Source organism: Seriola dumerili, unplaced genomic scaffold, assembly GCF_002260705.1.
Source record: "Seriola dumerili isolate Sdu_G_001 unplaced genomic scaffold, Sdu_1.0 BDQW01000025.1, whole genome shotgun sequence".
Classification (NCBI taxonomy): domain Eukaryota; kingdom Metazoa; phylum Chordata; class Actinopteri; order Carangiformes; family Carangidae; genus Seriola; species Seriola dumerili.
Genome location: NW_019174280.1, coordinates 15,408,937 through 15,421,695, shown reverse-complemented (window position 1 = coordinate 15,421,695; position 12,759 = coordinate 15,408,937). Strand labels below are relative to the sequence as shown.

Genomic DNA, 12,759 nt, shown 5'->3' with positions numbered 1-12,759 from the left:
ACCACCCTCATTTTCTGCTGCTCCTGCTGCACGTGTCGCTCATTTCCAGAGTGACTGCCCCCTGCTGGAAGACTGGACACCTGCACAAGCCACAACAACACTGGCAGCTTCAGACGCTCCTTCCCTCACTTTCTCAGTCTCTTCTGAAAAAACAGGACCTGTCACAGAGTTGACAATTTGAAAAATTCAAATAAAACCGGCAGTTGACAGTTGTTGAGTGTCGTTTTATTTGATAACTCAAGCACCACTCAAGGAATTGGTTTGTGGTTAACGATTGTTGATATGGGTCACCATGCTAGTAATCCATCAGCAAAAAGTAGTGTATTTGCAGTATCATTAGTTGTTTTACAGTCAAAACTCATTAATATACAGTTCCGTCATTCACATTGTATGTGACACAAAAACACTACTACTACTACAAAAAAAAAACCTCATTGTTACTTCTCTTAAAGAATAAACGCACCGGGATGATAAATCACTGTTTAAAAAGTTGTTTATTGTAGCTGTGGCATTGTGTTTTGTTCCCTTTAAAAAGGTAAACAATCAGCACATGTCAAGAGGTAGAAATCATTATCAGTCTGAAAGAAAATGTGGGGACTGACATTTAAACACGCACACACACACTCACACCAACACACGCGCGCGCGCGCACACACACACACACACAAAATGGTAAGTGTTTTCCGTAAGTTTCCGCACGCGCATCCACAGCAATCCTGTCAGCTAGCACTATCATCATTTGCACAATACTGGTCTGGTCAGAATTGTACAAGCTGAGATCATTCAACATGCAACAGCCTTTCCATCCTGCGCACAAAGAAAACAATAAATAATATGCATCAAGTTGGAGCACCCGGAGGACGCAGAAACGATCTTCAAATTAACCTTTGCCACTTTGACCTCATGACTGTAACGGCTGATTGGCTGATTACCGTAACCATGAAAGTAACCCCTCCCTCCCTCCCTTTCCACACCCATCACTGATAATGTAGTTTGACCAGGACTACAATCATGGCCTATAGGACAGGGTTCGTTAGCTATGAGTGCTGCATGTTGGCTTCTAAGTTTTGTGTTAGTGCAGCCAGAGAGATCCTGATGGGTGTGGTAATGGTGGCTGGGTAAACAGGAGCTGTTGATGTAAAGTTTAAAGAACAATGGGAACAGTTGGTATGAACAGTATTCCAAAGATGATTTGAGTAACTGATGAAAAGAAAAGAAAACAAAAAGAACAAAACAAAACAAAAACACATGCACACTGGTTATTTGACCCAGGAGATGTTGAGACAGCGAGCGATGAAGGCGTACGTGTCCGCCACCTCCTGGATGACCTTGCTGGTGGGCTTGCCGGCGCCGTGGCCCGACTTTGTGTCCACGAGGATGAACAGGGGGTTTGTCTGCTTGGAGCTGCGGCCTACGATGTGCTGCAGGGTGGCGATGTATTTGAGAGAGTGGAGGGGCACCACTCGGTCATCGTGGTCCCCCGTCAGCAGGAGTACTGCAGGGTACTGGACCCCGTTGCCTTCTGGGATGCGGATGTTATGGAGCGGGGAGTATCTGGGGCACGGGAGGAGCGGGAGGTGAGAGAGGCCAAACATCAGCACAAGCGTAAAAAACATACAAACAACCTGTATCATTGTTAAAGCTGCTAATAACAACAATCTTAACTATCACATAATCTGCTTATTAAATTCTCAATTCATCGATGAATCATTTTCACTAGGTCATGAAAATGCCTATTATGATTTCCCAGAACCCAAATTTCTTGTTTTGTCCAACCAGCATTCTAAACCCAAAAATACTCACTTTACTATCGTATGTGAAAAAGAAACACAAACAATCCCCACATTTGAAAAAACAGAAAATATTTGGACTTTTTTTTTGCAAATTTGGCATTGTCAACTCAATTAATCGACTATTCTGCCCCAACACTGGCTATGAGAGTTATCTCCAGCAAACATCAGTCACTGCCTTGTGAACTGCCTCAGCTTCCTTGATGTGCCTCAATATTTGAGTCTGGTCTGAAGTTTTCCTTTCCTCGCCTCAGTTCCAGTGTCACAGTTTAGTAATGGCTCTTACTTTGATAATCAAAATGAAGTTATATGGACAGCTGCCGGAATTAGATATGTAATTAATATCCCTTTGGGTAGACTGACGCCAATCAGGCCATGTTAGTGACTTTTTTCAGCAGTGGTGACCAAATTTCCACACATGAACATGATCATAAATAAGGGCGTGAATTTAATTACAATGAGCATTATTTAAAAAAAAAAAAAAAAAAAAAAAAAGTCAATACCAAGATGAATATGGAAAACCTAAATGGGCGTATCTACACACATTTAAAGATGAATGCTTCCACCAGTATTAAGGTAGTCAAATGAATTCAACAAACTGTTTTTACACATCACATATAATCCGTTCAGACGGAACCTACTTCATGAGCCACTCAAACTGCTCTTTGTCCTCTGAGCAGCCGAAGTCTGTGGTCCAGGCGTGGCCGATGGTGAACTTGTGGAATTTCAGCATGTCCATGACGCCGACCTGAGCGACAGCGCAGCCAAACAGCTCGGGCCGCTGGTTCACGCAGGCCGCTGAGGGAGGAAACACGCAGTCAGATCACACCAGGGAGTGGTCACTGTGCAGCTGAAACTCAAACTGCTGCAGGCTTCATTTGAAAACAGACAGTGTTGCTCTTCAGCCTGCAGCATACATACCTACGAGCAGACCACCGTTGGAGCCTCCATTTATAGTCAGTTTGGAAGGAGAAGTGTATCCCTCCTTGATGAGATATTCAGCCGCGCACTGGAAGTCTGTGAAGCAGTTCTGCTTGTTGGCCAACATGCCCGCTGGGAGAGAAAAACACAAAGTCTGTAATTGAGAAGGTTGTGCTGGTTTTTTTTTTTTTTAAGAAACAAGACGGATGAGAATGGGCTGATGAGCATCATGAACTCTTTTAAGTTTCGTACATTTTTTCAGCTACGTAGTGAAACCCACACCAGCTGCTAAAAGCTACAGCAGGACTGTCATAAAATCTGCATCAGCATCTCTTAATTCATCCTGTTTATCCTATTACACGGTTCAGCTCTTTTCAATGACAAAACCACATTAACTCAGAGCAAATAAGACGTGCTGCCCATAACTGCGGTTTGTGTGCATGTTCAGATTCATAACAGTGCGACTCCTCTCACCTTTGTGCCAGGTCTCCCCGTACTCCCCTCCCCCTCTGATGTTGGCAACGGCGAGGACTCCGCCGAGATGTCTGACAAAGATGAGGCGGGAGACGCTGTAGCTCGGTGTGATGGAGATGTTAAAGCCTCCATAGCCGTATAGGAAACCTGGATGGGAGCCATCCATTTTGATACCCTTCTTGTGAACAATGAACATGGGGATTTGAGTGCCGTCCTTGGAGGGATAGAAGATCTGGCAAAAAACCACGGGGAGAGACAGACTATCAGGGCTGGAAACAGAGCCAGGAATCGTTCAAGGACAATAAAGCTGTTCTTGAATCTTCAGCTGTCTGAGTCAGAAGAGAGGAGAAAGAAAAATCCTGTCCTCTGTGTCTTGCTTATTTTCACATTTATAATGTTACTTCTGTGGTCACTGTCCTCAGTAGGAATAAAATAAATCTGGTTCTGAGACACTGTATTTCTAGAGGCTGAGCTGCCTTTATTTTATAAATGAGATGATAAAATGTCACATTAAAAATGTGTTTGAAAGCGATAAGTTGAGAAATATGACTTTCGCCTATTGCCTAAAAAAAAGCCTCCAGTCACGCTTCAACAGACCAAGAAAGATTTGTACCGAACCAGCTCACATCTCAGCTGTTTTTTTTTTTCTCCTCCTGACAACTTGATTAATACCTGTCATACGCTGGGTCAGCGCTTTAAAAATTGAGTCAATATCGGCTTTCATGAACAAGTTGATGAAAATGTTTTTCCTGAAAAGTCTCTGGGACAGCTGAAGAGTGTTCTTCACTTGTCAGGAACACAAAAGAAAAGCAAGGATTTCTTGCCAGAAACTGAGGGAACTGCGTGTTCAAATACGACCAAGTGTTCAAATGTGAAAAAAGTAGCCGATAATCTAGTTACCTGGGTGGTCTGGTAGTCGGAGGGGTTGAAGCCTTTGACAGTGACCTCCCTGAAGATGTGGGGCTGCAGCGGCTCCTTGGTCAGGTCACAATGGTAAATGATGGCTGGGTGGAAGAAATAAAATCAAGAGCTCATGTGTTGCATGTGCTGTTCTAGTATTTCTAAATCACTGTGACAACATGTGAGAAGATTATTCTAATCCTTGTAGCACATTTCCTTCATTTTCAGATAGAGCACGATTTAGTTCTGGACGCACAATATAAAAAACCAAGAAATTAAACCAAATGTACTGAGCGATGCAGAAAGATACAATAATTTCAAAGCACACTTAATCCCACAGGCTTTAGTACTTTATGTTAGCATTTTTGTCATCACTGCTTCTTTGAACATCACCCTGTGTATTTTGCAATCTCTGGACATTTTTGCAACACTTAATGTCGAAGCTCTTTAACAGTCTGTGGCAACAAATGCTATAAAGTGACATAGCTCCCAGACAAACCGAGTTGTTATACTCATCAATAATACAATGTATTTAGCGATCTAGTACCTGGAGAGAGGAAAGAGGTGAAATAGTAGAAGATCTCAGAGTCCCGCTTCCGTCCTGTGAAGCCCACCACGGAGCCGACGTCCAGAGGGAAGGTCCTCAGCTCCTCCCCCGAGCTCAGACGGTACATTTTCAACACATTCTTCACGTCGTGGAGGAAACACACAAACAGGTAGCTGGAGTACGTGCAGGTGGCGAACACTGGGGCAAAGGAAAGACAGCAAGGTAGGGAGTTAAAATCCGAATCTCAGTTTACGCCGAATAATTGATCACGTGAGTGTTGCAGCAGCTGACCAATAACGTCCTTGTCATGTTGAGGGATGAGCTCCTTCCAGTTGCTCTGAGCAGGAGAGGCAAAGTCGATGTTGATGAGGCGATAGCGTGGGGCGTCTAGGTTGGTCTTGAATGTGAACAACGTGCCCTCGTTGGTCACGTACTCGTACTCGGCGTCAAAGTTGTCGATTAGCTTCACCCATGGCAAAAGTCCTTGACGTAAGGAGACATGTGATTTTAATCCTGTACAGAAGGCGCTGAACATGCACAATGACGCACAAATGAACACCGAATTTGTAGTTTAATTGTAACAGGTAAAAAAAATATTTGTGTTACAAAGTGTATATAATAAAAGAGTTACAAATAAAACATGCGAACATACCTGTAATACCCTGAGCAGTGGTCTGAAGGTCACAATACCACAGTCTGTTGACTGGGTCACAACCTTCCCTGATGGACAGCAGTACATATCGCCCATCATCTGATACCTGCAGTGCACAGTTAGTCACTAAAATGTATCTGAAAATCCATGAACACATGAGCTCTTTGTTTTTTTTTTTTTGTTTTTTTTAAGCAAGATAACCTTTCAGGCATACCTCAGCTCCACTCATCCATTTGGGATGGTCAGGAAACTCGGCGCAAAGCACGTCCTCAGACTGCGGAGTCCCCAGAACATGGAAGTATAGCTTCTGATACAGGTTGGTGGAGGTTTCAGTGCCTGACAGAGACAACACAGTTTAGTTGCATCACTGCCCCCCAGTGGCGACAAAAAAACTGTTTGATAAGAGAGTTCAAGAGATGTGAACAGGGTGTGGATTTCACAAACTACACTGATAAAACAAAGCTGTATGAGACAAAGCTACAAATCTGTCATACTGAAACAGATAGGGGAGAAACAAAATATCATTTTTTTCCGAGGATCTAATCTATCTTTAGTCTCAAGTGTTGAGTAAGTATTGACCTTCACCAATTCCCTAATATTTTTTTAATCTGAGGGATAGTTGTGTCAGCAACAGCAAGAATTAGGATTAGAGAACACTATCTTGACCTCACCGTCACTCTTGCCCTCTTGGTCAGGGTAGGAATTGTAGAAAAGTCCCTTCCCATCATGGGTCCAGGACATGCAGCTGAACTTGACTCGCTCCAGGCGGTCCTCTAGAGGCATGGCACCTTCAACCCGCAGGAACCGGATCTCCACCCAGTCTGACCCGCTGGCACTGGTGCCATATGCCAGGTATTCCCCGTCCTCAGAGAATGCATAGCCTTAAAAAAGAGAACAGACACAGGATATCAAGATAAACAAGGAAGCTGACATTCTTTATTTAGTTGTCAGGGTGGAGGATATAAATAGCAGATTATTTTTGGACATCACAGATTCAACATTTAGCAGTTTTTTTTTTTTTTTTTAAACCACATGAAACAACATTTCTAGCAATTTATTCCATGACAATACACCAAAGCTGTTAAAACAACATGCATTATATTTGTTCCACTTCATGCGGTTTCTTGCTAAATATGACAATTAACATCAGGTGATTAAAAACACACACACAAAAGAATCAATAAGCAAAACCTGTATTAAATACAATTCATTTTCAGTTTTACCTCGCAGGGCAACTGTCCCATCGTCAGAAAATGTGTTTGGATCCAAGAAGACTGTGGGCTCAGCATCCAGGCTCTCCTGCACATACATTACACTCTGGTTCTGGAGCCCTGTGTTGTAGAAGTGGAAGTACCTGAAAATAAAGGGAGGGATCAGTCAGGTGAAAAGGAGCTTCAAAGATCTGTGCTCCTAGAAAAAAAACTTATCTGAGAAATAGATTCAGCCAACTGGATTCAAGAAAGCAAACCAGGATCCTCATAAATTACTTTGCCATGAAATTTCATAACGAAACCCGGGGTGCATCCATTACATTCAAATGTTAATTAAGTGCTGAAACCTGATTCTGTTGTGCCTTGCCTCACCTGCTCCCCCTCTTGAAGGGACAGCTATACTTGGGGTAGTCGTACAGCTCTGTCATGCGCTCCTTGAACAGGTCTCGCACATCACAGCGCTCCAAAAATGGCAACGTCAGTTGGTTCTGAGCGCTGACAAAGGCCTGGAGGAGGAAGACACAGTACAAACTCATTTACATACCACTATCTCTGCGGTCAATTCCAAGAAACTGATGTACTGATTTATCTGAATACTTTCACTGAGTAAATCCGGAACAGGTGTTTTTACGTCATGTTTCAGACTGGCGGGGGTTCTGGTTTTTACTCAACAAAGTTATCCAGATCACTCAGTAACCCAGCTTCTTGGAAGAGGCCCTTGGTGATATCATCAAAACATTAGGCTGGTGGAGGCTTTGAGTAAGGCATCCTCCTTTACTTAATCCTCATGAGTAGTAGCATAACACAACCAGCAACAGTGCTTTGAAAACACCATGGCATAAGAGACTTGTGCACTAATACCATTATAAAACAACACTGTAACGTCATAATTCTATTGTAAGTATGTCAAGTGCCATGCTAGCTAAATAAGTAATTTATGGGTCTGATTAAGATTTACCTGTGTCTTTTCACTGTCCGGGTCCTCCAGCCAGCTGTATGGATCTGGTACTTTGCAGCCATGATAGTCATCCATCTGAGACAGGTGAGACAGTGATGACAGGTATTAAAATGTGAACTAGTTGGGTGTGGCATCCAAAAACAGGATAGACTTATGCTACCAAGCTGGCACGTCCAGGCCGGTGGGCAATGCTAACTAAATAGCAAGGAAAATGTTAGCTAATGAGCTTAATTTGGGGTTTGTAGTGAGTTACAGCAAAGACCGTCCATGCATTTGTCAACAAAGTCAGTCTGGGCTGGCTAAGCTAACTAGCATGCTAACAAAGCAGACGCTCATTTCAATGAATGAAAAAGCGTGATGATTAAGCATCCCGGCTTATTAGCACGCTAGGCTAGTCGGCTAGCCAGATTTACTTACAACTGCCTCATCACGGTAAGCCTGTGGATACTGAAAGGCCATTCTGGAGGTCAGTTTTCGGGGATTGCGTAACAAAAAGAGCTGCCTCAGAGAGTGAAATAGCGGTTTTGAAATGACTCTCTGGATCCTGAAAAACATCAACTTAAGGCGCTGAAGCTTTTGGCAGAGAAGCCGACCTGCTTACACACAGTCAATGAGCACTTCCAAGAGAAGGACACTGCCTGCTGTGGGAGCAGCCCAAATGTTGCAGCGCCCTCTGTTGAACGCGAACGAGAACAGAACATAGAAAACAGGCAATGTGCATTTTCTAAACTTTGGAACAACGTGGGGATAAGTGCTCACTGAATTTAACCAAACTGAGTATCTTTTTCAAGATTTTGATGAACATAATTCAGATTGGACGTAATGAGTTGTCTGTGATATGCAATGAGGAAATAAATGGAACAATGAGCTCTGCTTTAACACTGATGTCATTTAGCATTCTCCTCCACACATGGAGGCAAGCTGTTGTAAAGCAGTTCATTATTTGCTACAGATTTAATTTGCCTACAAATAAAATGGTAAATGAAATAGAATATGATTAATAAACTTTCTGTTTAACATGGTGTTGCTGCACTTTACCTGATTCAAGCCAGACTGCTCTGAAAAAAACACTTAAAAAAAAGAAGAAGAAAGAAACTGATTTAAAAGTTAACTCTGAAAAGTTTGTACATTTGGTTACATATGAAAGATAAGTTGAGAAGATCCAACAACTGACAGGTTGCCTGTGTTGGTGTTGTTCTGGAAAAATTTAAATTACTTATTATTAACTAGTATTTTGGGGATTGCACCAATCAGAATAACTTAAAGATACAGTCCAATGTGAACTGTGTCCCACACCCAGCTTGATGATGTTGTGAAACTATGGACACTTTCAAAGTGCACAACACAGAATTACTTACAGAATATTGAATAAAGCTATAACAAAACTAGCAGATAAAGTAGGCTATTTATGACAGTATGGCCTTATTATTTAAAAAATCAAAATCATGCAGTCAATAGTGAAATTGTAAAAAAGTTATGTTGCATCTCTGTTTAAAGGTTATCTGAGTCCACTGGGAATATTCATCACCACTCTTATCTATATGTGACAGAGAAGGAGAGAGGTCAACCCCTCACTCTTATTTCTCTCTTGCTCATCATCCTCCTCTGCTTCCTTCCTCTCTCACTTTAATCAATCAGTCCTGAGTTGACCATCATTATCACTGGCAACTACTCTTACACAATGACTGATAGCACGAGATAAGGCACACTGAGGCAGCACATAACTTGGGGAAATGAGTGGAAGTGTGTGATTAATTTTAAGATATGAGCAAAAATGAGAGAAAAAACAGAGATCTGTGAGGTTGGGCTTTATCTCTATTTGGTTTCATTTTGTCTCTGTTTATAAATGGAGAAATATGTTTCCATCAGTCCATGTTATTGAATGAGTATTTATGGAGGCGATCTTGTTGCATGTTGTTGTATTATTCTACAGCTATGCAGATAAGAGCCTCGGGACAGGTTGAATTACACAGCAGTGCTTCAGTTGAAAAGGAAACATTTTTTGGATACCGCAGCTGATCAGACAGTCAGATGTCGTCCAGGGGTTTCTGCAGTGTCGTTACTTTCTGATTTGGCCTGAAACGTGCCAGAGCTGTCACGCCACTGAGCCGGATTTGAATTAGTGGTATCCTCTCGTGTCTGAATGCACAGTGAAAGTGGAGAAAGAGGGGAGCTGGGTGCTGGTGGAGGGAAATGCTTCACCTGTGTCGTGTTTTTCTCTGTGAAAAAAAAAAAATTGAAGCGTGTGGGTGGGTTGTGTCAGGATAGGTCCTTGGAATGAGAGACTTGGTCTCTCCTGATAGACTTTTGGTGTCGGAAATGTTTGTAGGTGGAAGTTTTGGGTCAAAGGATGCCACCCCCTCCCCCTAACTCCATTCTTCTTCTCTTCCTTACACTGGAGTCAGGAATACCCCTCCATGCAAGGGAGATCTCTTCCTGTTTGCCTATAACAGGCTCAGATATGGGTCACAGAACTATTGTCCTCTGACGCCTCTGTTTCCCTGACAAACCAGGGAGGGAAAAACACTGACAGTTTGAAGGAGCGTGTTTGTGCTTGCATTGAAATATGGACTTTTTTTAATGCCCGTAGAGTGGGTGGGTTCATGCAGTTGAGTGTTTGACATAAAGCTGGGTTGGGCTGGAAGTGTCCATGCGTGAATTAGACCTCCCCCTCCTGTTTTCCTCCATTGTCCAGAGTCAACAGTGATCTACCCCCCACCCCCCACGAGTCGGAAGCACCTGTCTCTGTTGCTGCGGACAAAGACGGACGACCACCTGCTGTGTTTCACTGCACAGGGTTACTACAAGGTTAACTCAATGGTAAATCTCCACGGCTTCACTCTGAGCGGCTCCTGTGAAGCAATGCCTTTTGTTTTTTTTGTTTTCCATCTGATGAAAATAATAAAGCAGAAAGGAAGCTGCTGATCGTGCCAATCAGTGGAGATGAGTAGACACAACATTAAAATTCTAGTTTGACAGTTTGACATATCAAGATGAAACATGCACACAGAAATCCTTTCTTGTAAGCCGACGCACGTTCACAACGTCTTGTGCGATAATATTTGGACAAGAAACAACGAGTTGCCATCTTATTCTGATATTAATCAGACTTTTGCAACATGGAAGTCTCTGAATGCCTTCACTTGTTTCACTTTTCAGACTCACACAGGAGTCTGGATAATTGTAAGTCTTTAAGAGTTAAGCCTGTTCCATATGTAAATGTTTACTTAATACTGATATCCTATTTTTCCATATTGTGTATTGTTGCCTCTTCTGCCTGTTCTGTATATACAACGCCTAATGCATGCCCATGCCTCCCTCCTCTGTTGCTCTTTTTGTGGTTTCTCTCCTTTAAAGTCAGTCCCCCACTGTGGTCCTGATATGAAATGAAAGCAATGATCCCCAGAGGATGACTCCTAATGACCATTGCGATCCCCTGACTTTTCCCAAAGTGCCGTGCACCACGAGGATGGCATTTGTGCTTTCGAGGGGAAATGTCTTGACAACTATTGGGTTGCCATGAAAGAAACATGTGTTAATGGAACATGTTAACACTGGACAGAAATGGACAAGAGCCTATTTGCTCGGTGCAGTTTCATTTTTCACAGTGACACACAACAATGTTTTAAACTGCATTTATTTCTCATCACTAATGTTTTCATCAGCAATAAGGGGTTGCCCATGCTCCTTTCATGACATCTCACCAAACCCCTGTACAGTCACAGTCGAGTCACAGTCTTCCAACTTAATAATAGTAGTCCAGGGGGATCCCAGCGCGACAAAACAATACACAGGGACGCTTTTAAATACAGAGATCACAAGGGACAGCTTCCTGCCTGTTTCTCTCATTCAGCTGTCATTAGCCAGGGCCGGGATAACAGTCTCTGCTCTGTCCTGTCTCGTGTGTGATGTGGTGGATGGTCAGTCCAACCTGTCCCCTCAGATGTCCTCAGACAACAGGATGTTATTGAGGATCCAGTCAGGGAAATTACAGCATGCACGGAAGAAGGATGTGATTGGTGCACAAATTATAGGAAATGCTACATGCATTTGTCATCATGCAACGCACAACAGCGCGTTTGCTCACTAGAGGTGAAGTTGGTTCATGTTTGATGGCCGTGCCTGCTTCACTGATGCCTGCTCTGAGGCAAAATACAGTGACTAATATCACGTGTTGATTATTGGCAAAAGAGCAAGCATTCATTTTAAATTCGAGCTGTGAAAACAAGACCAGTGCTGTCCACCGGTGACCTCACATGTGTCTTTTTCAGGATGACAGCCATGCCACATCTAATGAGATCCTGTCAGTATCTATTCAGACATACAGTCACAATTTCTTTCAGCAAGACGCATAACAAGAGCCACAATAAGACCGAGTCAATCAGCCTGAGGAGAAGCAAAGTTTGTCATTGTTTGTGCTGATCACGTTGAAAAGGAAAAGAGAGCACTCAGGTTACCCAAAGCCAACCTGCTGAAAGATCCAAGAATAAAAGGACAGTTTCACAAAAACACAACTTTCAGGTGTGGAGTCTTTGATTGCATGTGCACGCACCACGGCACATTTACACTGATGGAGAAACCACAGGTAATCAAAGTCATTTCAGTGAAAAGAGAAGCTGATGTCATAGTCTGAAAATAGATTTTTATCTTCCAGTCAAAGTGATTTGCATCTCTCTGTTCTGGCACCGTGTGTTCCTCCTTGTTAAACTCGTCAGTGCACTCTTACCGCCACGCTCAAGTCTCGCCACAGATTGACACATTTCTACACAGACACAGACACAAAGCTGAGGCCACTTTGACTGCAGTAGTAGAAGTGGTTTGCGATCACTGAGGTACAGTCCGCACTGATTGGAGAAACAGGGCTGAGATAACACGAGTTTCCCCTTGTCATTACACAAACACACACCACCAATGTGTGTCCATCATCTTTGCACATCTCCTGTCTTCATGTCCTTTTCTCTGTCTCGTCTTTGAACCTCACCTGCTTTGTTTTCTGGGTTTGTCAAAAAAAAAAAAAAAAAAAGAGAGAGAGAGAGAGAGAGAGGAGGAGGAAGAAGCAAGGGTGGGGAGGGGGAGAAAATGAACATATCACTTGCGTGCAGACGGATATTACCCTTTCAAAAGCAAAACAAATATGTGTGTGCGTGCCCTGTAATTTTGCTGTTGACATGTGCACTTACAGTGAGGATCTGGGACCCTGGTAATGACTGGGGCAGGTAACACTGGAGACAGGTGGAGGGTAGTGCTGTCTGACTGGTCCGAGGAGACAGAGAGCGTGTGTCTCGGTGTGTCTGTATGTGAGATGT

At 43.0% G+C, this 12,759-nt stretch overlaps 1 protein-coding gene across 1 annotated transcript; it reads right to left on the bottom strand.

Annotated features, from left to right (window-relative positions):
- Positions 1-210: 210 nt before the first annotated feature.
- On the bottom strand, positions 211-8,047 carry prep (prolyl endopeptidase). Its single transcript, XM_022769325.1, has 14 exons — positions 7,871-8,047; positions 7,454-7,528; positions 6,868-7,001; positions 6,508-6,638; positions 5,956-6,165; positions 5,499-5,620; positions 5,285-5,390; positions 4,924-5,115; positions 4,633-4,830; positions 4,086-4,189; positions 3,186-3,417; positions 2,712-2,843; positions 2,432-2,588; positions 211-1,554 (listed from the first exon to the last, which is right to left on the bottom strand). Exons 1-14 carry the CDS (start codon positions 8,006-8,008, stop codon positions 1,260-1,262), a joined length of 2,226 nt encoding a protein of 741 aa, XP_022625046.1. The 5' UTR covers positions 8,009-8,047; the 3' UTR covers positions 211-1,259.
- Between the last annotated feature and the right edge of the window lie 4,712 nt (positions 8,048-12,759).

Bases quoted from the DNA above. Each gene is read 5' to 3' on its own strand.
- prep (XM_022769325.1), bottom strand. From the start codon at position 8,008: ATGTTTTTCAGGATCCAGAGAGTCATTTCAAAACCGCTATTTCACTCT. The intron at 6,639-6,867 runs GTGAGGCAAGGC...CTTTATTTTCAG, and splicing joins CCCTTCAAGAGGGGGAGCAG to GTACTTCCACTTCTACAACA. The intron at 5,391-5,498 runs GTATGCCTGAAA...TGTGCACTGCAG, and splicing joins AATGGATGAGTGGAGCTGAG to GTATCAGATGATGGGCGATA.